This window comes from Thunnus maccoyii, chromosome 22 (genome assembly GCF_910596095.1).
Source record: "Thunnus maccoyii chromosome 22, fThuMac1.1, whole genome shotgun sequence".
In the NCBI taxonomy this organism is placed as follows: Eukaryota; Metazoa; Chordata; class Actinopteri; order Scombriformes; family Scombridae; genus Thunnus; species Thunnus maccoyii.
This window is the reverse complement of record NC_056554.1, coordinates 8428684-8454675: the sequence shown is the minus strand read 5'-3', so window position 1 is coordinate 8454675 and position 25992 is coordinate 8428684. Positions and strand designations below refer to the sequence as shown.

The window sequence follows — 25992 nt, the reverse complement described above, 5'->3', positions numbered from 1 at the left end:
CACATGCTTTACCTGCTATGAAAAAGGTATGTAAAGGGTTATTTTTTTAAGTCTTTCCAAATTAATAAATCATACACTAATATGAAATTTAAATATATACATACTGTATATATAAGCTAATAAACTGCTGTATAATAATCTATAGAGATCCATATAAGGTGTTCTGAAGCAGAAAACTGACAACCACAATAAATAAAGAGAAACAATATGTCCATTTTACATGTTTTTATTAAAGTTGCATAAAAGTGTAACAAAATTGGGCAAAAACAAGACCTGTTGTTGATATTGCTACATTTGTTTGTTGGTTTGATCTAATCAATGTCCAAAAAACACCACCACTCCTCCAATCTGCATGTTTAGCTCTTGTATTTAGCCTCAATGATAATAATCAGTATATATTTTTTTTTGCAATTTTCCCCAACAGTAAAAAAACAGACTTCTCAATAACAGTCTAATAAGGTATAATCCAAACCTGGATTTAGAAATGAAAATCCACTCAAATTCAGCTACTGATTGAGTTTGCCTGGTACAATCCGACCAATCACGATGTTTCCAAAAATATGCAGACAGCTGATTTGGAAACCCAACAATGAAGGCAAAAGCAATCGCATCAAAATGTATCTGAATGGATTTTTTGTTCAACTACATGTTAATCCAAGGCCTGGCATCAAGAAGTGTCATGATCACAATAAAAACAGACCAGTATTCAAATGGTAAATGTAAAGAACATTGTTTATCTAAACAAAATCACTGTATCAAGGCCTAAGTATTAAACACTCACTTCTAAAAAAAACCCCAAAACAACAGAATCTCATTGTTTTTCAAAAAAGAAAAAAAAAAAAGGAGCGACAGAAGATCCAAGATTCTCCACATGCCGCAGTTCTGCTTAGTAACGCAGGTTTTTAACAGTTTGCGTTACCTTTTTAAAAATGAATGTCTCCCGTTTATTTGGTTTATGTAACATAAATAATACCTAAGGCAACATCTGTTTTTTTTAAAAAAGGAAAATGAAGAAAGGATAGAGGGAGAGTGGATGGACAGAAGGATGGAAATGGATGGGTGGAGGAGAGAGGGGGATGCCAGGGAGAAATGACAGAGCAGCAAGATGAAAATGGGCCAGTTTGGGTGTGTGTGTGTGTGTGTCTGTTGGTGTGGAGACAGAAAGAGAGAGACAGACGGTGAAGGTCTGCTGTCACCGCAGGTGTTCACAATTGGTCACAGGAATCACAGCAAGTGTTACTGCTTCTCCTATTGGCCAATGGGCTTCAGCCTCTGATCTGATTGGCTCAGGATCAGAAACAGATGACTTATTCTTAGAGATGACTGGCAGCTGTAGCGCGGAAACACACACATCTTGTGACAGCTCTGGGCCTGTCCCTCTCTCTTTCTGTCAGTGCCTGATATATGTGTGTGTGTGTGTGTGTGTGTGTGTGCGTGTGTGTGAGAGGCAGCTGTGTTTGCTAACGTGTTTCCGTTTCCTCCGTCCCAAGGGTGGCCTGTGTGTGAGAGTGAGAGAAAGAAAGAAAGGGGGGGAAAAAAAAAGAAGGTTGAATGCAATTAGAAGAGCTTCAATTTGAAACAGCGGCCTCCCTCCCTCCCTCTATCCCGCCCACTCGGCCGTCTCATTGGTGGGTCTTACTGACGTGACAGGCAGAGGACGCTTCAAAAGTCTCCACACCAACACGGAGCTCCAAAGAGATTTTCAGAGTTTCCATGTACGTGTGACCACTGTGAACTGACCTCTGCCAAACACAAAAGAATGCGGTGGACTAAATAAAAGAGAAACAGTGAGAAAGAGACAAAGAGAGGGGGAATAATAAAAATTGAAAAAAAAAAGAAAAAAAAGAAAAAAAAGACACAAACAAGGCAGCTTTGTTCTGGGTCCCCCTGTCGGACTGTCAGAGTGTGTGTGACAAAATGCATCCAGAGAGAAAAAAACAAAAAAACAAAAAAAAAACCTAAACAGGAACCAGTCCTATACTAAAAATCTTCTTTCTCGTACAGAACAGCAGAATATACAGGCCATAAGAAAACACTCCTATTATGAATGTTGCTGTACATTATGTAGCAACATACACACGTAGCATTTAGCAACACACAGACTTACACATGTATGTGCAGGCCGGACAGCAGTGGCTTCTACAGAGCCTCTCTTAACCACTGCACTACACACATCTGAGGAAAGAAAAAAAATAAAACTTATTTTCAAGCACATCATCCGACCTAAGAGGACCTACTTCTACTCGAAGGAAGATCAGTGTTTTCTGTCTAAAATTAGTTGGACCATACGACCACCACAGCCAACCAGTGACTCTTTTTTTAGGTTCAACCACCATTTCCAGGGATCAGATTTTCCTCTGGAGACAGTTACGCTGCACTAAAGATATACCATACATTATTCTTTGTGGTCAGAGGTTCAGACTTTCTTCCCAAAATGACATAGTGCAGATTTTTCAACAGACACACACGCACACACGAAAAAGCCTTTAAATGCACCACTGTAGCAAATGCCTCTGATTAAATGGAGGGGGAAATTAGCAGACAAAGATGGTACAGATCCCCAAAAATCTGAAAGTTATTTAATAATAATAATAATAATAATAATAATAATTAAAAAAAAAAGTCAAGTGAATATCCCCATGCCCTCAAACAGAACCAGAAAACAGCAGAAGAATGATGGTTGGTAGCTGGATCATTTACAAGTTTAGACCCTTTACAAATAACAAAACGACAAATCTCATTGGTAGAGACGTGAGCGATGCTTCGAGCTGATTGGCTGCTCCGTCCTCCTCTTTCAGCGTTCACCCTTCCACGCTTTTCTTGGCTGTTGCAGACTCTTTCTCTTGTTCCTCTTCCCACTCTTGGCCTCTCTGCTCTCAGTAATTATGGGAGTGATTTCAGCTCCTCTCCTTCTTCTTCTTCTTCTTGTAGGGCAGAGACAGATGGAGGGTTGGTTGCAAGGAGGGTGGGAGGAAGAAGAGCTGGATGAGGAAGAGGAGTAAAAAGCCAAATAAAAAAGGGTGAAGGAGGGGGCAGAGAGGGAAGGAGAGGGCCTGGTTTAAGATGAATCACATGGCGTTGATTTCACCTAGTAATTACGCATTTTTTAAAACTTCTTCTTTTTTACTAATAGTTTCAGAAAGGACGATTTATGGGGCTGTATCCAGGCAACAAGAGATGAAAACAGAAATAAGAAAGAGAAGAGGGCCTAACAAGGAGGAAGGAGCAGATGGAAAAAAAACTAAAATTAAAGGATGGGAAGTGGCAGGAAGATGAGAGGTGAGGGCTGAGGAGGAGGAAGAGGAGGGGAGGGAGGGAGGGAGGAGGAGGAGGAGGATGGACGCCATCATTTCTTCTGAGGCGTGGAGAGCTTCTGCATCCCTCGGATCTTGTTGAGCAACTCTGAGATGAAGTCCTAAGGGGAGAGAGAAGGGACAAAACACATGAAAAAAAAAACTCCAAAAATGTGGGTGTTAGAGAGTCAGGAGGAAGAAGAAAGGAAGATTTCTTACCTCAGTAGGTTTAAAACAGTCAACCAGCAATTCCTGTAAAAAAAAAAAAAAAAAACAGAAGACAGTATGAAATGTGGCTTTCTGCTGTTGCTTGTAGGCACGCTTCTGCAAACACGTGTATCTTTATTACGTACCTTGACCCTGGCTGCCCGCTCAACGTCACTGGGCATATCCAGCAGTTCATCCACATCTATCTCAAGCTCAGGAATGGCCTCCTCCTATAACACACACACACACACATACACATACACACATTAGTCTTTCATGTGCACATGGAAAGAAATCCTCATCATTGCTATTCTTAGCTTAGCCTGTGTTTATGTTCTGCGGTTGTTGTCTGGAAATAGATCAGCACAGTCATTTCTGTCTCCGTCTGTATGATGTGGTGGAGTGAGTGATGAACGTCTGAACACTAGAGGGCGATGTCCGTCCATCACCTCACGTGTTGTACAAGACAGAGAAAAGAGAGGAGAGACAAAGAGCGACGAGCGAGCACACGTTTTCATCAATGTGGAAATTTGATCAAGAGATTATTTGATTTTTTTGAAGAAGGGAAATGTCGATTTAAACGCTAAATTTATTTGCCTATATGGAAGGTTTGTGACTTTTCCAGACTTTATAATACAAAACACAGCTCCACATGTATGTTTAAATCCAACAGGACATAACGAAAAAACGTTTCTACAGGAGGCTGCTACCTTCAAATGAAGCACAATAGGAGACTGACAGACAAAGATGCAGCCCATAAAAATTTACGGTAAAACAAAGAAGAGAAGAAGAGCACGACCATAGTCATACAGCAAATACTGAAACCTTTCAGAGTAAGTGTGTGTCTGAATAAATTTACTCAATGAGACAACCACAAATCTTAAAACATGACTTCAATCTTTGCACACTTCTCATTCAAAACCACCTAGAGCTTGTTATTGATTTTATTAGCAAATACTTTTTTGTAAATACTTTTTCTTACCAAATATGAGGTTTTTAGACAAATGAATCAGTAAAAATTCAACATCACATGACACGATGAACATTTAGTTTCTGTTTTCCACCGGTTGAGTCACTAATTAACTTATTAACAATTATTTTGGCAGCAAATGTAAATCTGAAAAAGGGTGAAATCCTCTCTTTAGTTTCATCATGTTTTTAAAGAGCAGCACAGAAAGTTAGATAATAACTTTCTCCATTCAGGACAGGCTTGTACTTGTCAGTTTTAATCTAGATAAAAACACACACTTATGCACTTTTAATTGAAGCAAAGCAATTATTGCTTGATACTGATAAGATGACCCCTACGATGAAGTACATGGGTGCAGTTGCCTCTAGTGTAGAGATATATTGCTTATTAAATAAATAAAATTTTGGTTCGCTGTTAGTTGGTCTTTGTTTCTTTCTTCCCTTCTCACCGGGCCTCTCTCTCTCTCTCTCTCTTTATCCAATCAATCCTTTTTTTCCTTCGATTAAGCTGTCGCTCTATAAAAAGCCGTTTAATAGTCTTCCTCTCTTTCTCCATCTGTCTCACTCACACACACATTTGGCTCATTGTGTGCGTGCTACCAAAGCAGTTCACCACTGGCGACAACACACACACACACACACACACGTACAATCACTCGTTTCCCCTCTTTTGCAGCTCAATTGCTACCCTATATTCATGTCATTCTCCAGGAATCTCTCTCTCGCTCTCAACCTCCCCCTTGGTTAGAGTTGCCCACACCAGCTGTCTCTGCACCTGCCCAACTGCCCCCTACCCCAACACACACACACACACACACACACACACACACACACACACACACACACACACACACACACACACACACACACACACACACACACACACACACGGTATACACTCACAAACGGACACACGCAGACAGGCACAGCATGCTGTGTGTGTCACATTAACCGAATGGTACTTTTTTGGAAATGAGAAAACTCACCACCGCACACACCCTCGCTGTTACACACACCTCACACACATGTGGATTAAAGAATTACAAAATGTGCATTAATAAGTCTGAGCTGGATGAAGAGTGTGTGTGTGTGTGTGCGTGCGTGTGTGTGGAAAGGGCGGGGTGTAAGGATTTAATTCTGAGCAGGACAGCCTGTGTGCGTGAGATAGAGACTGAAGGTGACAGACAGACTTGCTGTCAGCAGACTAACACACACACACACACACACAGAAAAAAGCCGACAGACAGACATACTGTAAGCAGCAAGGCAGACAAAAATGTGCAAAAAAAAAAACCTGACATACACACTAGATGTGATGTGTTTAAGCAGCAGTGGTAGAAAAAGTACACTTATAACATGCAACCACACACGCACAACCTGCTATTCTTACAGAACAGCAAAATTAAAGCTTCGACAGACACACAAAAGTGTTCATACGCTCAAAACACACACATGCTTACACTGCAGACACAAAGACATGTGGGCTCCATGTGCTACTACAGGACCAGCGAAGAAGAAAAACGCCAGAAAGAAAGGACAAGAGGACAAAGAAGCTGTGTAAATAAAAAAAAGACTTTTCTTTACTACTTCTACTCAGTCGTGTGAGTTAATTAAGAAAGATTTTTGTCTTCCAAATCCTAATTCTGAATGTATTTGGCTGCAGGGGGTGAAAGAAAGAAAACATACTTCCCCTGAATTTCTATAATGTTCTTCCTTTTTAAGTTTGTACCACTACAGGCCCCAAACTAAAGCATTTCATTCCTATTTCATATCTGTGGCTAATAGCCACAAGCTAAATGTAACGCATTACCTGCTGTTCAATGTGCTGAAAAGTGTTAATACGGCTTACTTGAAAATGATTTGAGAGCGTTAAATTCGTGAGAGGGGGGGGGTACGCCGAGAGGAAGGAAGGGAAGAGGTTAAGCAGCATATCGAGAAGAGGGAGCAGCTGAGTGGAGCAGCCCGAGAGAGAGAGAGAGAGAGAGAGAGAGAGAGAGGATGAGGAGGGGGAGAGGAGAGACACAGGGAGAGAAGAGGGAGGGAGGGATGTTGAAAAAGGCCGGAAGACAGCTTCAGAGAGGAGACACAAAGAAAAGCGAGGAATCACGAGGGAGGGTTTCCAAAACAATCCTGCAGACTGACTTGCTGATCTAGTCTGGAGTCTGGAGGGGGGGTTTCTGTTGGCTGCAGATGTGATCTGGACTTAAAAAAAGATGGCTACGAGGTATTGGCACTTGCTGCGAGTTTGTAAACAACGCAGTGTAGTGTGAAACAAGTTAAAGTGGTGTGGAAGGTGAAAGAAAAGGCAAATCTGACTCATGCTTACAGGCGTACCATGCAGGGATTTGACTGATGAGATAGAGAGAGATTGATTTATGGCGACGCTACACTCCTCTGCTCTCTGTAGTTCAGCGAGGGCTGCGCGCACGGCGGAGCAGAGGAGAGGCAGTGAACGAGGTGAAGCGCTCCAGTTGACGACAAGTACGCTCGTTACTGTGAGTGCAATAAAAGCAACAAAATAAACTATAGAGCACAACATCAAACAATCATCACGCCATATAAATATATATATATCGTCATATTGCACGGCCCTAACTGGCTGCATATCGACCTGCTCTAATGCGGTTTAAAAATTTAATTATACTCTTCCTGACAAACTTGCAAATATGATTCATACGCCACCACGCTGAGGCTGAGACAGACACGCTGTCTGTCTGGAGGCTGCCTGCAGAGTACAGCAGAATGAGATGTGACAGTATGAGAGCATTTTTGTGTGTATTATATATATGTGTGTGTGTGTGTGTGTGTATGTGTAGGTCCTAGTACTATTTCTCTCACAGGGGGCTGTGTAGCGGCTGCAGGCAGATCAAATGCCAGATACAGCTCACTCACCGGAAAAACATAAGCTACACACATACTGTACACAGTAACACACACACACACAAATACAAGTAGGTCAGTGTCCTCATATTGCAACAAAAAGGCCCATCACGGCTACCGTAAATATCTCTGGACTTGATGAGCGAGACGATGAAGCAAAGTCAGGGGGTTTCTTCAGAGAACTTTGGTCAGAGACTAGATTTGCTGTAAAAGACTAATCATGTGTCGACAGGATCTATTTTAGCCCCGAATTCATTTTACAATATCCTAAAAGGCCTGACACTGCAACTGTGATTTACTTCTTCTGCGTCTATAAACAGCTGAGGCACACATAACGCGGTTAACAGGCTACTCACAGTGAAAGATGAACTATGCATATGATATGAAAACAGTGTAAAATCGGAGAAATTCCCAACAGTCATGAGTCAAATGCTGACAGGACTATGTCTAATTCAGACACATGGCTAATGCAACGACAATAAAGCTCCATATCCAGTGTAATTAAGTGGATGCAAGCCAATGGCCGATCAGTGTGGGAAGCTTCATGTTTGAGTGTCGATGTGTAAGTAGGTCACAGAGGCCACCTATGAGGATTACACAGTATGTCTTCTAGAGATAACACACTACATAACTGATTTATTTGATAGGATCTGTGTACCAGAGTGTGGGAAAGACTTTCAGAGCGAGAGCAGCGAGGAATACTGTCGTCAAAACGTAAAGAACGTCAGAAATGCTTTGTTTTACCAAACGCTACGGGTCAACCAGGTTCAGAATGGATGATAAATTGCCACTTTTGCTTTCCTTCTGCCTCAGCAACAAACGGGGATAAAAATAGTCGAGACTTCAGGATGGCCGATCGCTGTAAAAGACAAAAGCGATGTTTTGACCTGGTGGGATGCAGGGGAGAAAGAGGGGGGGTGGAGGGGGTGGAGGAAGTTGGAGACATAGGGAAGCGATGGCTGGAGCAGACAGGATGGAGGAAGGAGGAAGAAGTAGGAAAAGTAGGGCCGTGTGCCACTAAACAATGCCGCCGTTCCCTCCGATTTCCGTGTGTTTGTTTTGACTTGTCAGGCAAACTTCATGCATCCATCACAACGGAATATATATCATGTACTCCTTTATTCTCGACTATTCTCATCCTCCTTTACTACAGATGTGGAGAGAGAGAGAGAGGCTGACCTGTGATAAATCTGCATGTTACATGGAACAAATTTAATTCTTCTCTGATTCAATCTGCACTGGGACTCTCTGTATTGAGGTCAGTCCAAGCAGCAAAGTGTTTTTGCTGAGTGTTTATATATATATATATGTGTGTCTGTGTATATATTACAGAGTGGGTGAGTTAAGTGAGTGCTCCATTAAAACTATTACCCCGGGCTGATTGTCTTGGCACAATGACACAGGTACAAAATATGTGTAAACACTCACAGTGACAAGATAAAGACACACACACACACAACCATCCATGGGTGATGTGAGCAAAAGGCATAGCTGAGATTGTTTTACTGTTAGTGTGTTTCAGTTCTCACAGCTGAGAGAACAGACTGTCCAAATATGAGCACACACCCGTTTTACAACTCTGCAACAGTAACACTGGAGCAAGAAAGGTGCTGGTATTACAGTCTCAATTATTCTTTAACCAAAGTAAGCTGGTTACATTTCTACCTATTAAAAAGATCTTTAATGCAGAAACCTGAAGTGTGCTTTTATCACCTTTGTCTTATGATCCAAATGAAAAAGACTGAGTGATGAATCATTCAGCACTTTGCCCATACTCACAGGAGAAAAAGAGAAAAATAAGGAGGTACGACTTCCTATCATTCATACACTTCTAAAAACACACATCTCTGTACCGTTCAAGTCCAGGATGGTGGCGGCTAAAGGCTGAAACACGCTCATGCAAAGATTTGCATAATTATATTTGAGGACGGATTCACAGGAGGGGCTTTACAAGTAACTGCAGCTCACGAAGACTTACACAGGAGCTGATTAGCACACCTTCAAACTCACACATCGTATGCATGCGCAGGCCTGTGTATTAAATAAACACTGATTGATTGAGCGAGGAAGGATATGCAATAGAAGTGGAGCTGAATACAGCTGAAAAAACACCCAACATGAATCTGATAACTCCTTTATTTAGTAGACTTTTTCCACATATATGAAATGTTACAGTAAGGTAAAAATCCACATGCATGTATTGTATACTGGCGGACAATATGTAAATCTGTGGACATGCGGAAATGGAAACATATTTCTACACAGTATGACATGATGATGATGGCCGCTAGAACCTTCCTCTTCAAAATAACAAGAAAGAAGTTGAATTATTTTTAAAAAAGTTGCCTGCAACACATCTCGAGGTGGTAATCCATGACACCCTTGTGACTGATCTGGCTTTTGGTCTACTGTCATCTGATTAAATCAGACAAACAGACACACACACACACACAAAGAGATCAGGCCAGTATGGAAATAGTGGAAAAATACTGGGCTTGAACCTGCTTCCTGTCTTGCTCTCCCCCTCTCTCTCTCTCTCTTTTTATCTTTATGTCTCCTTTGATGCCCTTCCTCTCTGGTTGGCATTAACGCTCTGCGCTGTTCTCTTATAAATCAGCCTCTGTGCGTCTGTAATAGGGGCAATTCGTACAGGGTTTTTTTTTTATCCCTGTCTTTATTCAAAAGTGAAGTCTTTCAATTTGAGAGCGTGATTTATTGATTTCACGTTTAGACTTTGTAATTTTTTCCCCCTCAAACCCTGCCCTCGCACACTCAAATAGCCTCTGCTTGTGCGCAGATTTGTTCTGCTTCTACTCAAAGTGTGCGCTTAAACTCGTGTATTGATGCTTGCACGGATTTCCAGCTTCAGCCTTTCTCCTCGCACTCAGGCTGCTTCTGTGCGCTTCCCCCCAACTAACACAATGCCAGCTGTAGTGTTGACCAATGAAACGATCCCTGTCGCCTTTCGGGCGCGTTTGCTTTACTTTTTACGGCGTCCTGTACGGGTGGTTACTCTTTAACCAGGTTCATCTCACCCACCAGGGCTTTATCAAATGTACTTCCATTGCTTTGTTTACGACTTTTTGAATGACAAGACAGTTAATATACATACCAGTATCCGCACTTTTTACAATAATAACTACACATAATAGTAGCCGTATAGCACACCGGCCTCCTGTTGGTGTGTTAGAGGAGAAAACAACATCACCTTCATGACTCAGGAGCGGGAATCTAGCAGATCGCCAAAGTCAAGGATCTGAGTGCAAGCATACAGTTTGAGCAGATCTAAGCGTAAGCCAGGGCTATTTGTGCGAGGGCGAGGTTTGAGGGAGAGAGCTACAAAATCTGGAGGTGAAATCAATAAATCACGCTCTCAAATTGAAAGGCCATGCTTTTGAATAAAGGTAGGAAAAAGCCCCATAGATTTATAGCATGTGGGCTACCTTGCTGCAGACATGATACCACTTATGAGAAAATGAGAGAACACAAGAGACGGAGTCACCGTGGGGTCAACAGGGGTGCAGGGATTAGGGATGCATTGTGTCAGTCATCGCCTGCTGCTTTCCATCTCCATGTGTCTCACACACATGCACACGATTGCTTATCAGGAATCTGCAGGTCTTACCACAACAAGCACATCACTACTGTCAGCTTCCCTATTCAGCCTCACTTTTTTTTTTTTTTTTCCCTCCGGCTTAAACAGTTTTGGGTCACAAAAACACTTCCCAGAAACAGAAGTCAGAATTCCAGAAAAAAAGGCTGTTCCTCTCTAATCCTCTTTAGCAATGAAGGGGTTAAAAAACGCCAGAGAACCCGGCTACTTCCTGTCTGGACACGTGACCTTGGGAGATAGAAGGGGGGGGGGGAGGGTTGAACGATATCTGTGGGAAGTAGCTGGCTGAGAGTGTGTTTGAGAGAATGTGTGCTTGTGTGTGCCAGAGAGTTGAAACTGTAAGAAGGCCAAGTTGACAGAATGACATTAGGAATTGTGCGTTCGTCGGTGTTTGTTCGTGCACAATTAAGATAAGTGGTGAGTGGCTGCTGCTGTAATGAATATGTGGCCTCACACACACACACACACACACACACACGCATTAACCATAAACCACAGCGATCCATAATCAATACAATGCAATGTACTTAATCCAGCCTGGAGTGTGCATCTAAGATTTTGTGTGCGTTATTGTGCGCCTTTGGTTTGTGTGTGTGCGCTTGATCTTCATCTATATTGCACGTCTAATCAGTTGGATGTACTTCCTCCCAGGAAGAATATGATGTCCTGTTTTGAATCGTATGAAAAACAGAGATGAAACAAAGAGCTACAGGCAAAACTGAACTTAAGTAGCCTCTTAGTAGCCAGAATAACAACAACTAGAGTAACGTTTGTCATATATTCTTATCTTAAACCTTTGCAAGATAATCTACATTCTTCCTCCGATGATGAAGGAGACTATTACAAACAGGACATACTGGATTTATTTATAAAACATCAGCTTGTGAATTCATTTTTATATTCAACTCTCTGAAAAGAAGAGACATTTAGCTCCTAAACGCTATTGTTTAGTCCATCCTACCAGAGCCTCCATCTGCTTTGACTCTGCAGCCCTGTCAGCCTTCCTCTTATCTCACTACAGATAAAATGCAAACTCTCTGTCATGTAAAGTAAAAAGAACCAGAGCCTCCAGAGCCCGGTGGTGGTAATGTGATGTGGGCATGATATTGTGTCCCAGTGCTGTGTGGGCTGCTTCAGACTCATTCCAAACCGAACAGGCTCCAAGTACACAGAACGTATCTTCATAGGATGCCAGGAAACATTCATCACTATAATTAGGACGCGAGCGCTGTAGTTTTGGTAGTTCTTGCACTGTAATTAGGTGACAATAGCATTTATATATATAGCATAAGTAGAGTCAAAGATATGCACGGTAATATAGAGTAAAGTGATATCTTAGTAGGGAAGGGAATGGCTTGCTTGAAACCAGAGTTACAGATAGACATGACTTGGCCTAGTTGGCTTTTTCACTAGAATCAGCATCATCTCGATGAGGTAACATATCAGATATCTGCTTATAAACAGAAGCTATTTAGCAATCATCACTATCTGAAGTTTCTTAAGTATAAACTGCCACATGATGAAACTTTAACAGCAGCTGCGGCCTCAAACCACATCACAGAGTTCAATTTAAATGCTCACTCACTCCACCCAGAGCACACACGCGCACACACACACACACACACACACAGACAAACACACACATGCTTTGCTAAAAATCTATTTGGAGAGTTAAAATGTAGACTGTCACCCAACCTTGACCCTCCCAAAAGCTGCCCATGGTCATAGCTGCTTGCTGTATGGTTGAATGATTCACACATCAGCTTGTTTGGCCTGACTGAACGGTTCAGTGGTTTCTGTGTGTCGACTGGACATGTCTGCGCTGCGGCCTCTCCACGGAGAGACACTCTGCCGGCCCCTCAGGGTCCCTCCAGCCAAGACTTGTACTGGCAATCCGCATCATGCTGCTAGGCTGGAGCTCTGCCGCTGTATCACGCTCACTAACTGCTACATGAGGGCAACAGTTTGTACTGCTGCCCGCTTTCACTCGCTTTTTCAGGAGCAGTACCTGTCCATCTGTCAAGCAAAGTTTTAAGAAAAAATCTCCAACACATTGACATAAATCATTTGATACTCCAAAACACAGAACAACAGTAGTGATTTAACACTAAAGTGTTACCACACTATATTTTCAGCCGCAGTTGGTTGTTTGGAATTATTGGAATAATTAAATCGTTTGGGCTGCAATCACTTACAGAGATGTTTGTCAAAAGAAATCCCAAGTGTAAAGACATCACTGTACCACAGCAACCACTTGTTGCTGTGCATGAACAGCACAGCAACAAGTGGTTAACACCACTGATAGATGGATCAAACTGTAGAAACACCCAAGATTGTGAGGACTGTGGCTCTATGAGGCCAACAAAAGGATGCTAACACACTCACAATGACAATGTGTGTTTATTCTAACATTTGCTAATTAGCACTGGAGGAAAAGTCAGGGGATCACCAGAGTCATTAGGATTCATTGTCTGGGGACCATGAATGTTTACAATGGATCCATCCAATAGCTGTTGAGATAAAACACAGCACTGACATCCCTAGATCCATACTACTAGTGTAGCAAAAACACTGTGTCATTTCAGCTTCTCAATTGTGAGGATCTGCTGCTATTTTTAATACTTTGAGTATTTTTAGGTTGTGCCTGTTGGTCAGATAAAACAAACAATTTGATGACATCTGTTTGGGCTTCAGGAAATTGCAATGTGAATTTTTTCACCATTTCCTTAAATTCTATAGACTACGTGATTAATCCATTAATGGAGAAAATATTTAGTTCCCATGCACTGTTCTGAACACAGTTAGACAGCACACTGGAAGTGGTTTTTACACTTTAAACCACAGTGGTTTATTTGGAATTAATAGAAGAACTAAATGATTCAGGCTGCTATAACCACCATAGTTTTGCAAGCAGGCTACAGAAACTTTGTCATGAGAAAAAAAGCAGCAGACCTGTCACAGCACAGCAACAAGTGGTTGGCAGAAAATTGTAGCAACAACTTAAGATTTTAGAATGATTTAAGCAAAGTCTTGAAATGTTCTAAAAATTAAATGCAATTCAATGCATACAGTAAATATAACAGTCACTGCTGGGATTACAGAATGTGTACAGACAACCTTTGGCTGCTAACTTTTAACCTTTGGATGTAATTTCCATCTCACTTTTCATGATTTGCATAGAAAATACTTTAAAACCCAGATTGTATCTGTCCTTCTCTTTCTCTCTGTCTCACACAGACAATATCCATTTCTCTCTCTTCAGCCCACACTAATTACAAAATCCCTTCACACATCCATCTGAAATATGTGAACCAGGCAGCATCTCAAGTGCCCACTTTTACCCTCCACCTCCACTCTGCATCTCCTCTCGACTCTGTCATTTCTGCAGAGGGCAGATCTGAGGAGGAGATCGGACTGCTCCACAAATTCATGGACATACTGATATCGGTGTGTGTGTGTGTTTGAAGGATGTAGATGCATGTGCGTCATGAACAAGTGACCTGGGGTGTTGTAACTTCTAATTCCATCACTTACTAAAAATATAGAACACAGAAAGACAGGATGAAAGAGAAAGAAGAAGAGATAGATATAGAAAAATAAAAAGAGAGGACCACACACACACACCTCTCCACGGGCCAGAAGAGTCATTACCACTACAAATGGAATGAAAGAAGAGATTACATGCAGATACAAACAAGAACCACTTTAACACAGCCTGTTCACGGCAGGAATGTTGCGCCGTTATTCCGCTTCACTGTTCTGTATAAGACGTACAAATATGAAATGGGGGTGCATTGTTGTTCTGCCATTAAGGCGGCAGAGGAGATAGTCACATTGCCTGACCGACGTCTGTGTAAAAGGGAGAGTCGGCATGGCAGGACAGTCAACACTAGACGCCGACGCTGTTGTATTACACGTCATGCCTCTGAGAGGTCGTCTTTGGAAAGTGTTTGGAAAAGGGCAGGCACTTTCAAAAAATACTTGGCCGTCCAACCTTGCGAGGCAGCTGCATTCACGAGATCACACGGAATCACACAAGCTCACACGAGAATCCTCATAAGACGCTGATTGGTCCAAACCACCGGTGGCTTGGACACAAGCGCATAACTTGAAGCTAACTCGACAAGATTGATTCTCGTGTGATCTTGCGAATCCAGCTGCCTCGTAACAGAACGCCGGCATGCTATCTAAAAATCACACACCGGGGCAATATTTCAGGATCTCTGTATAAAAAGGGGCTATAGATTACAGCAGATTACCATTATGTCACACTTGGCCCAACACTCACTTGTTCATTTGCCACGTCCTTCACTGAATGACTTCTTCTTCTATTCTAGCAGTTTCAGGCAGAAGTGAACATTCAGGTGCCATAAAAATATTTTTCCATCAACTTTCACCCACTCTTTGCCACAGAAATGTCCATGTTTATTTGTTCAGACTTTTAATTCATTCTGCCAGTACTGAAATATGATCTGCATGGATTTCAAAAAGGATTAGAGAACATTTTTAATTCTTTCATGCAGATCAATCATCAGCTCAACCTCTGACTCAACACACTGGCCTTTCTAATCAGTTAATGCTTTGGTTTGTTTCCACATTTAATCAGTCTGCTTACAGGATAAAAATACACACAATGTGGAAGATTCCAGTAGATTATTTCTGAGAAACAAAAACAGAAATGGTCTAAAACAGTGAACCTAATAAGAAACTAATTAAAGGATTAGAGGGTCGTGTCTGAATGATGCAACTAGTGTTGATTCATTCATTCAACACTCTTTAATTCCAACATCATGAAAACGTGTGTGAGAGTGTGAGTGAGAGAAAGAATGAGAGAGTCTACTGACTGACTCTCTTCCTGATGAATCAGCAACTTGTAATCAATCCTGTCCTTCAGACTCTTTGCCCTAATATGGCCCGTTGTTCCTCCCAGCTCAGTCACTAAATCACAGAAATGAAGAATCTCAAAAGGTCACACATGTACAACACAAACTGTAGTCTGTGTATTTATCTTTACCACTGAAATGAACTATATTAAACACACTAATTAGCCTTTTTGTACTATAATAATAATTATTATTATCTGACAGAGGTGACTCCCTCATTCAGCAGTTTGCTGCCAGTCTATTTGTCTTATCTCCTGTCAGCTGTCTGTCCAGCTGTCAACACATCTTTCATCCATGACTTGTGACACCACGAAAGCTTAAATTAGGTTTCACATGGTGGTGACATCATGGATGATATATGAAGCCAACATAGCACCTGTGCTCTAAACCTGATGAATGCTATCAGCGCCATCAAGCAGTACACGTACTTAAAATTCAAAATCACAGTCTGTCATAATCCATCAACTTGTCTACATATACAATATTTAAACCAGTAAGAGGGAAGTCATTGTGGACTGCTCTTGCACAGCTATGAGATGTGTTATACAGAAAAGACATTTACTGAGAGTGAATAAAACCATGAACTGACATATGCCTCCCTGCAGTTAACCTCTCAGCTGGCGTCTGCTCTAATGCACCTCTTGGGACTAAATATACTCCTGAGTGGATCTGTGTTACCTAACTCTACCTGCAGGCAGTTGGCATTACTTACAAAGAGACTCCACGATGATAATGACTCCATATCGAGCTTCCATGCCAGCTGCTGCCAGCTCCACTCCCAACTGTTAAAGGTGCAATATATAAGAACTATGTAAAAATTTTAGCTTAACACATTCAAAAATTAACTAAAATTGTGAAGAAATAATAAAATGAGACATTCTCTGACTTTTTCGGTTGCGGCAGCTTATGGACTGATTTCTATGTAAAGGACTCGGGACAGTTTTGCCAACAAGGTGCAACACTAGCCAGCGTTAGCTTAAAAATGCAGTCCGCTAACGTCTGACTCTGAGCTGGCTTTCTTCCTATTGGACAGATAAGCTAACATTACTGCAAAGCATGTGAAATATATTGTGATACTGTGGTTTTAGCTGGCTAATGTTAGCGCCGCTGCTCACTCATGCTGACCTAGTATGAGCACGCACGCAAGCACAAGCAACAGGATGCTGACTGCAGCTCACTTAATGGCCACCGGTGTCATTAATGAGAAGGGATTTCTGATTCTTACATATTGCACTTTTAAATATTAGTACAGTGATGTTCGTTTGAACATGGTTTCAGCATGGGGACCAATAATAATCCATTGCCAAAACTAATATCCATCTTTTCATTTAAAAGCGTTATTATAGCAACAGCACCCAGGAGCCACATATAGAGCAATAACACCGGTCTGTGTACTACATCACTATTATACCCATGTTCACTTTAAAAAGCCTCCCTAAGGGTGCTGGAGCTTTCACAAAACAGCTATCAAAAGCATGTGTACCATCTTCAAATGCATTAATAAAAAAAAACAGTAAATAGCACTTTGGTTAGGACCAGTAGGAGTGCTTGTCTGACACAAACCGTATGATACATTGAAGGTCCAATTAAAGTAATGAGCGGGGAAGCAAAGGGGTACTTTTAAAATCACATCACAGTCATTATGTTTATGGAGGAAAAGATATTAACAGCTTGGACATTTACTGGATGCCTATTGAATGTCCGAACAATAAACGCATTTGTTCTGCAGAGGAATATGAAGAAATTCAGGGCTTTTCTCGTAATATTTGAACAAGTTAGTGCTTGCTATTTGATTTGCTGCAAGCAGCCAAGTTTCGTAATCGAACTCCCAACATGCCCCGCTTGACTTGTGATGTTGAAAAGGTACAATGGTTATGTTTAAACATTTTCTCTTAAACCTTCACACTTGGCCGACATCCTAACCTTTGTGACACAGGATGGAATGACAAGCTCATTGAGCTTAGCTAGAGCTGAAACACAATACTGAAAGGTTTACATGGTGGGAAGTTGTTAGGCAATCAGTATGTACAGGCTACACCGGCTGACACATGACACAAGTATTCTGACAAATGACTAAGAAAAATATAAGCGAACTGTCAACATGCACTCCCCAACATGTAAACCTCTAAAGTTATACACTCAAACAAAGTTATATCTACATTCACTGTTTCAACATAAAACACATTGTGTTGTCCTTGAGGCCTAACCAATATGTTGACTGCATTTCAGTTTTCATAAAACATTTGCAAAGCCAATTTTGGGATATTTTGGAGCCTGCATCGTTTACATCCGTGTTTTGCTTTATGCCTTTTTCTGCCACATTACAGTGTTTCTTGGTGCACTACCAACACCAATAGTCGATCATAAGAATAGCGTGAAACATCTGTAGGAATGTAGGCTCTATCAAGTCGCCCACATACTTGTGTGCATGCATGAGACACAAACAAAACAGGAACCCGCACTTAAAGACATTGCTCCATAGTGCTACTAATGGTCAAAAACTCCACAGGGTACCGTTCAATTGAAGTAACGAGAATATACTGTATACCCGAAGACATTCACACTATGTAAGAGCTTATAGACTGTTTCCAGAGCTGCATGAGTAATAGATTACTAGCATGATCTAAAGCAATACTGATCTGAACAATTTTTATAATTTAAAAAACAAAAAAAAGGGTGATCTGGTGTCTCGTCAGCTAAATTGCAGAACAGACCTATCACCAAAAAACATTCCTTTAACTCTTGTCTAACATTAAATCTGACTCACATGTTTAAAATAGACACCTAAGTTTATTAATAGCTGATGTGGGTGTGTGTGCGTCTTTGTGTGAATCAACAGGTGTCTGCAGTGTACAGTGTGCTTTTAGGGGAAAGTTGTTGATATTGTTCATTTTTCTATGTGCTGTGTGTCTTTGTCTGACTCCCTTTTTTTGCTCACACACTTCCTGTGACAACATGCGTAAACATTCCTCTCAATGACTCACATCCCTCATTCTCTCTCTCTGTCTCTACATCCCTCTCTTTCTCCATCCATGCCTTCTCTCACTTGGCGTTCTTTACTTCCTTCCGATCTTACTCACACACACACACACACACACACACCAACCAAAAACAAACGCTTAAGTCTCCCTCTCTCCCAATATTCTTGGCAGTCTTCCTCCTCCCTAACTTGGTTGATTTATTCTCATCGTCTTAAAAAACATTCACATGATCAGTCAGTGGGTCAGACTACAGTACATGCTGACTCACCCCCCGTCAAACACGAAAAGAACTGTGTGTTCAACATAGAACCACATGTTACCTATTAAACGCAAAGTGTGTGAATGTGTGTGAGTGAGTGTGTGTGTGTGTGTGTGCGCGTATGGTGGGTGTAGGGGGGGTGTTTACAAAGACACAGTGTAGTCTTTCACTCCCGCTGTGTAACAACCACTCTTTGTAGTCACACTCTTACACACACTGAGTGAAACAGGGTAATACTGATTGGTATTCAGACCTTTAAGTGTAAGGTTTAAGCGAATGTCGCGCGCTTCATGTGTGTTTCTGCGCATGTGTGTCAGCAAAGGAGGCCAACTTTTTCCAAAGCTATGAAATTACAGCTGTTCCCACAGTGAGGCTTCCCCCTAACACACTTCCCTCTCAGTGCCTCTCTTGCATAGACGCACAACAACACCCGGATGCGTGTTGTGTTTTTATTGACCCGTCTGTAACCATCACTTCATTATCTGTCTGTTGTTTGCGACGACCACACACTCAGAGTGAAAATAAATGAGGCAACATAATTAAGGAATTAGCTATTCACTTACTTCCTCATAGGGACTATATAGGTCACAGAGGACTGTACTGTTAAAACTGTGTTGTGTAGTAGCGTGTATGATGTTGTTGTGAAAAATATGAACACTGAAAATTCTTTGTGGATTTAGCTGAGAATTTTATCTTGAAACTTCAGGTGTTATATTTCCTTATTTTTCTTACACTTGTACATTAGTGGAATAGAGTAAAAATGTCAGCAGGAACGTATTAGTTAGTAGTAACCTGATGCCATCTGAGGTGCCTTGAAATAAATCGTTAAAAGACAAAAGTTCTTGATGTTTAACCCGCTACATTAGCATATATTTTTCTCAGACACAGTCTGTGGAAAACTACCAACAGCACCAGAAAGATCCAGTGGCTGATTTATGGTGACATAATAACAAAATTGCAAAAATATTTCATCAGAGACACAATGGAAAAATCCTAAATATTAAAATTGGTTTCATTATGGTTCATCTTTGGTATTTCACTGATACTGAGCAGGTCAAAAATCAGTGTTCAGTTACATATTTAATGAATAATTAATGAGGTTAAACTAACTTTCTGACAAAGTCGAGTCAAACACTGTTGAGCAGGATATACAGTCTACTGGCCTCTAGCTTGTGATGCATGTGGGGAATCCCTGAGTGATGAGTGTGACACCATGTTCAAACCATCTAGGCTGTGGAAAATAATCTACTGTAAAAGCAGAATTGGAAAAACACAGAACAAACTGTCCTCTTTGTGGTGCACAAACTACTTTACTGCTTCACAACATCTTCAACCCAAGGTGAGGAAAAGTAATTATGTTTGTTTATTCAGCTGACTAAAGTCACTGACTTGTGTCCAATGCCTGATCCGGTGCTACTGCAGTTAGGGAGGGGAACTTTTGTCACATCTATTATCATTTCTAAGTGTATATAGCGTGAAAAAGCAGAGGACACATGTTACAAAAACACTTTCTCCCTTTCTGGCATCCCTGTCCACTCCTACTACTTTTTCCATCCCCTCTAGTTTTCTTTTCCCTCTCTCCCCCCGTTTATTGCATTCCTGCTCACCAATTCTGCCTCTGTTCCCACTCGTATCCCCATCTGTGTGTGTGTTTATGTGTGTGTGTGTGTGTGTGTGTGTGTGTGTATGTGTGTCTGTGTGGCCACGTAGGACCCTGGAGTTCGGGGATTGGTCTGCCCACTCTCGCTCTACTGTTAACTGTGTAGATTCTCGTCAGCTCTGGTATAGTATGAGAAGAAAACCAAGTGTACTGAAGCTAAGTCAGTTTACTGGCATATAAACATTTAACAACCCAGTTACCATGGAAATAATACCAGGGCTGGAGTGAAATTTGAGCATTTTTTACTAGAAGCGGAGCTGTAGAGTTGATGAGTGTAACCTCCACTTTTCTTTTCCCTAGAGTAAAGCTCAAACTCACTTATCACCTCATATATAAAGCCAGTAATAGAGTGTAGGCTCAACAACAGAGAGCGAAACTGTACTCAATTTAAAGAAACACTCACTGATTTTGAAATGTGCCCAGTAAAGCCTCCCAATCCCAACATTTCCTGCCAGTTAAGTGTTTCTTTTGAAACTAAACACAATAAGATGGCTGGGAATTGTGGGATTTGGAGGCCACCATCACAAAACCAGGGAGTTTTTCTCTAACAATGGAAATGCCACATTAACATCTACTGCAGGTATTTACAGCCCCAATAGTACAATACCTGAATGCCCCTAATTATAATCCTGCATGGAAAGAGAGTAATGAAAACAGGGGCTTTTCGGAAATGATGTTCTTTCACTGTGCTTTCTTTCTAATAAAACGGACATTTATCCACTGCATGGTTAACCAACCCTTACGAAAAAAGCACGTCCTCCTCCCTCCACTGCTGATGTGGATTCACTGCCTGCAGGTACTGCTGGTAAGGGGGAGGTGGTTTGAATGGGGGGCTGCTGTCTCAGCCAGTAGTTTACAAGAATTCGACTAGTTTTAAGATACGTGGCAAACTAAGATAAACAGGCTACATACAGACAGCTTTGGTTTTAGCTTGAGCATAACAATTCGCTACTAGTTCGACCAGCATGCTTTGCTACATGTTTATGCTTATTGAACAGGTGTTTTTATAAATTACTCCTATTGGCTTTTTACTTGCAAAAGTTTTATTGCACTTTCAGTAGGGAACACAGTTGTCGTCAACTCGAGTAAAACTTCACCTGGTTCACTGTCTCCACTGAGGCTTCTCTGCTCTGCTGTCCTCTCTCTGTGCATGTGTGTGTGTGTGTGCGAGCGCGTGTGTGGTGGAGGAGCTGAGCCCCGCCCTCAGGCAAACACTGACACAGAGAGCAGAGGAGAGGCTGCCGCGTAACTATGAATAATAGCAAAATGCAGTAGAGAACCCTCAGCAGTTTTCTTCAGTTGAAAAAACGCTTATCGTCTGAGTCAATATGCCTTTTCTGAAAACGTTAATGTTGTCAGTTTGAGCAACAGGATAAGCAACAAAAAAACATCCTGCCTGTTTATGTTGATAGCACCTCCCTGGAGCACAATGAAGAACTTTTACCTTGATAAGAGCTTTTAGTCTCTGCAGCATTAGTGAGTGTTGGCATTGAATTACTCTCATCTTCATTGCAAATTTGTTATTCTATGTTTAGCCGACGGAATTGAAACTTATACTCGCTGTTAAATTTATTAGGAGGTATCATTTATCTTCCTATAATGACTAAATCTCTTGTTGTCTCTGCTCTTTGTCCCAGGCTGGATCTCTGTCTCAGTTTCTGAGTCTCAGATTGTAGAGGTCTAGCCTGGTGAAGACGTCACACTGCAGTGCACCAATATATCCAAATCTGGCTCAGACTGGTCAACAGAAACAAGCCCAACTGTATCTCTGTTATGTACAGGTTTGACAGCAATGTTGATTTCTGGCCTGCATTTCTGTGGCTTTTACTCAAATGGAAATGTATGATTTATTATGACTATAGTTGAAAATGTTGACTTGAGAGTTAAACACTTTTTATGATTATGTTGATTACTGTTTAAGAATCAGTTTTATGATCAAAGTTGCCTTAGAATGACCAAGTGTAAGAGCTTAAGTAGATGTAGTGTTCAACCATTCAAGTGACCTTAAAGGGAAAGTGAAACTGTTAAAAACAGCAAAGTACAGGGATTTAGAGCTGATCGGAAGTATCAAGGAGACAGAGTGGACACGGATGGCTGTGAAAAATAGGAATAGCAAAGAGAGTATAAAACTCCCATGTGTTAGAGAAGTAAAGGAATTCATTATCAATGGCTGAAGGAGACTGAATCACTTTGATGGAACCAATACATCTCTAAGAGCCAGGTTTACGTTTCATTTTGAAGAACACAGACTGAGCTGAGCAGCTGAAAGTGGGAACAGCTCAGCTCAACCCAGCAGGGCCTCTGAATCCAGCACAGGGCGTCTGAGGATAAGAAGGCCTTTCGTACATGGGACTGAAACACCTGTTGCTGTTTTTCATCTGTATCATCAAACAACAGCAAGGGCAGCAATGGAACCAATTTTTGAAATTTTTGGACTTTTCCTGTTACCAGCTTTGTTCTTCAAAACCCTCGGAGGTTGTGAGTAGAGCAGCAATATTCACAATATTCTATTTAGGGTTTCTTTATAGAACTAGTAACCTCTCCTCAGTGAGGGAAAAGTACACATTATGTGTGACTAAGTCGGGTCCACAGATGAAAGCTCTTCTTGGTTGGTCTAGACTCAGAAATGAACCTTTCCCTAACAACAAAAGTATACCTGCAGCTTAAATAATTATCCAGTAACCACAACAACTGTTATAATAAGGGAAGAGCTGTTGTTAACTTCAGTATTTTTACTAGGTCAGGTCAATAGGGGTGCTACTAAAAAGGTAGTGGGGAAGACTTTAGGAAGAAAACAGTTAAGCAGCTAGATTAATCTTTTCCACATCAGCCTACATTTTGGTTAGAAACCTGTACTGTAGAATAACAGGCTGGCTAGTTGTAACCACTTTCATGTGAGGGCTGGTGTGTACTGGAGTGGCAGGGTAACTCCGTCCATATGGTGCATCAGCATCTTTCAAGCTCATGAGAAGATGCCTGAAACAGTGTGTCTTACACAACAACTTCTCCACATTAAACAAGTAAGTATGTTGTTTGAAAATGTCCTCCAGAACAACACATTGGAGCATTTTCCCATTCTATCGCCAGTAACTGGCAGGAAATCATCATGAACCGACAACGTTTTTATTACAAATTGAAATAAAACATATTAATGTTTTATGATGTGTCTAGTTTAGGCACAAAAACCACTTGGTTAGATTTAGGGAAAGAACATGGTTTGGGTTAAAATGATCACTTTGTTAAAGTTAGAGAAACATGTGGTGTGGGTTAAAGTTACTACTTCCTTAAAGGACCAATGTGATGATTTAGTAGCATCTAGCAGTGAGGCTGCAGAACTGAATACACCTCCCCTTCCAAGTGTGTAGGAGAACCTACGATGGCTGCGAAACTCGCGAAAAATGCGAATGGCCCTCTCTAGAGCCAGTGTTTGGTTTGTCCGTTCTGGGCTACTATAGAAACATGGCGGTGCAACACGGCGGCCTCTGTGGAAGAGGATGTAGATATAAAGAGCTCATTCTACGATAACCAAAACACAACTAATCTTATTTTAATGGGATTATACACTAATTAAAACATACTTATGAACGTTAGATTCCATTTCTGCCAAGTCCGTTCCAGTAAAGTTAGGCAACCTTCATTGTCATGGCAACAAAAATAACCATGGCGTTAAGGGACAATTGTACTTATACTTTTAAAAAACTGTCCCTGGAAATGGGAAATGAACTGCGGTCTCCTGTGGCAAAGTCCACTAAAGTCCACTACTGGGTTACACCATTCACCCAACCCACCGCATCCAAATGAGGAAATTTGTATATACACATCATCTCAACTGTGCCACGACTCCAGTCATGATTACTATGGCAGCTAGATGGCATCTGTCACTCAAACGTAATATGTCGTTTTTGGTCGCCTGACATTACAACCTATTGTGTCATTTTTCTTTGGAGGACAGTCTGGACTTACATGGTGTCATATGAAAAACACATACGTCTACCATAGTATCTCTATCTGAAAGCATATGAACTGTGTTCAGTGGAGAAGGAGCCAGGCCTCTAACCCTCTAACAGGGCCCCATGGGTTTAACTTCTCACTCTAGCATGTCCACACACTGAAATATGTGGACACATGCTCAAACAGCCAAGGAGCCCGTCAAAATGAAAAGTGGGTATTTAGTAACCACTACATCCACTTACATTCAGTTTTAAGAAGAAAAATTATTTTCTGAAACATTGTAGACAAGATAAGCGGTTATGGGTGACTTCATGTCTTGGGTCACACTTTGGCCAGGGTCCAGGATATCTGCTTGCATGCCAGCCCTTCAGGGTCCTGTTTTCTTGAACCATCCAACACGGCATGTCCCTGTAGCCTACTGGTTAAGACGCAGGCCATATAACCCTGACATCCGTGGTTATGTATAGATTCTGGCAGCAGATCTTTATTGCATGTCATCCCCCGTCTCTCTCCCCTCATTTCCTGTCATTTCTCAGCTGTTGCTGTCCAATAAAGTCATACAATTGAAATATATCTTTCTTGTATAAGAGTCTAATGGAATAAACTGACAACAAAACATGCTCTTGATCAATTGTTATCAATATGTTTGGAAAAGTCTAAAACATATTGCTTGCAAAATGTAATAACAGCAATATTTTAAGATAATATGATATCAATTAACTGACCAGGTCTAATTATCTCTGTCACTTAACTGAAGAAGAACAGAATCCACAACGAAATGAGGTGAATCCAACATAAACATTTGACAAGCCTTGTTGCCATGGAATCATACTAAGGCTCCGCTCCTCACTATTACCCATAGCAACTCTGACTGATAGGCTGACTAAAGCGACTGGATGAATGTCTGACAAGCTGGCCGGCAGAAATGACTGGCTGACTGCTTGTGGCATGTTTAAAGGGATTATATTAATTGGAAAATAACTCATTATGAATTCCCTGTTGGACCAACTCCATGTGGTTTTATTCATAGTAGAAATATGCAACCAAGAAAGCAGAGAAAAAAGAGAGATGGAAATTAATGAAGGGTAAAAATTTAAAACATGGATTAAGACATGAGTCAGAGCAAAAAGAAAGACATGGCGGGAGGAAAAGGAGGGAGAAGTGGAGAAAGGAAAGGATTGAGGGGAGGTAAAAGAAATCCCACGCCACATGTTCCTCGTCTTTTGTCAGAGAACAGGGTTCTTCCGATATGTGCTCTGCTCCCTGACCGGCTAAAGCTGCCTCTCCGGTTACAGT

At 41.3% G+C, this 25992-nt stretch overlaps 1 protein-coding gene across 1 annotated transcript in view; it reads right to left on the bottom strand.

The window, feature by feature from the left end:
* Positions 1-210: 210 nt before the first annotated feature.
* ppp1r14bb (protein phosphatase 1, regulatory (inhibitor) subunit 14Bb) overlaps positions 211-25992 on the bottom strand; it is a 28638-nt gene continuing 2856 nt past the window's right edge. Inside the window, exons 2-4 of the mRNA XM_042400855.1 lie at positions 3647-3730; positions 3513-3545; positions 211-3415 (exon numbers count right to left, since the gene is read on the bottom strand). Of these exons, the coding sequence (XP_042256789.1) occupies positions 3347-3415; positions 3513-3545; positions 3647-3730 (186 nt within the window). The 3' untranslated portion in view covers positions 211-3346. The remainder of the gene's footprint in view (positions 3416-3512; positions 3546-3646; positions 3731-25992) is intronic.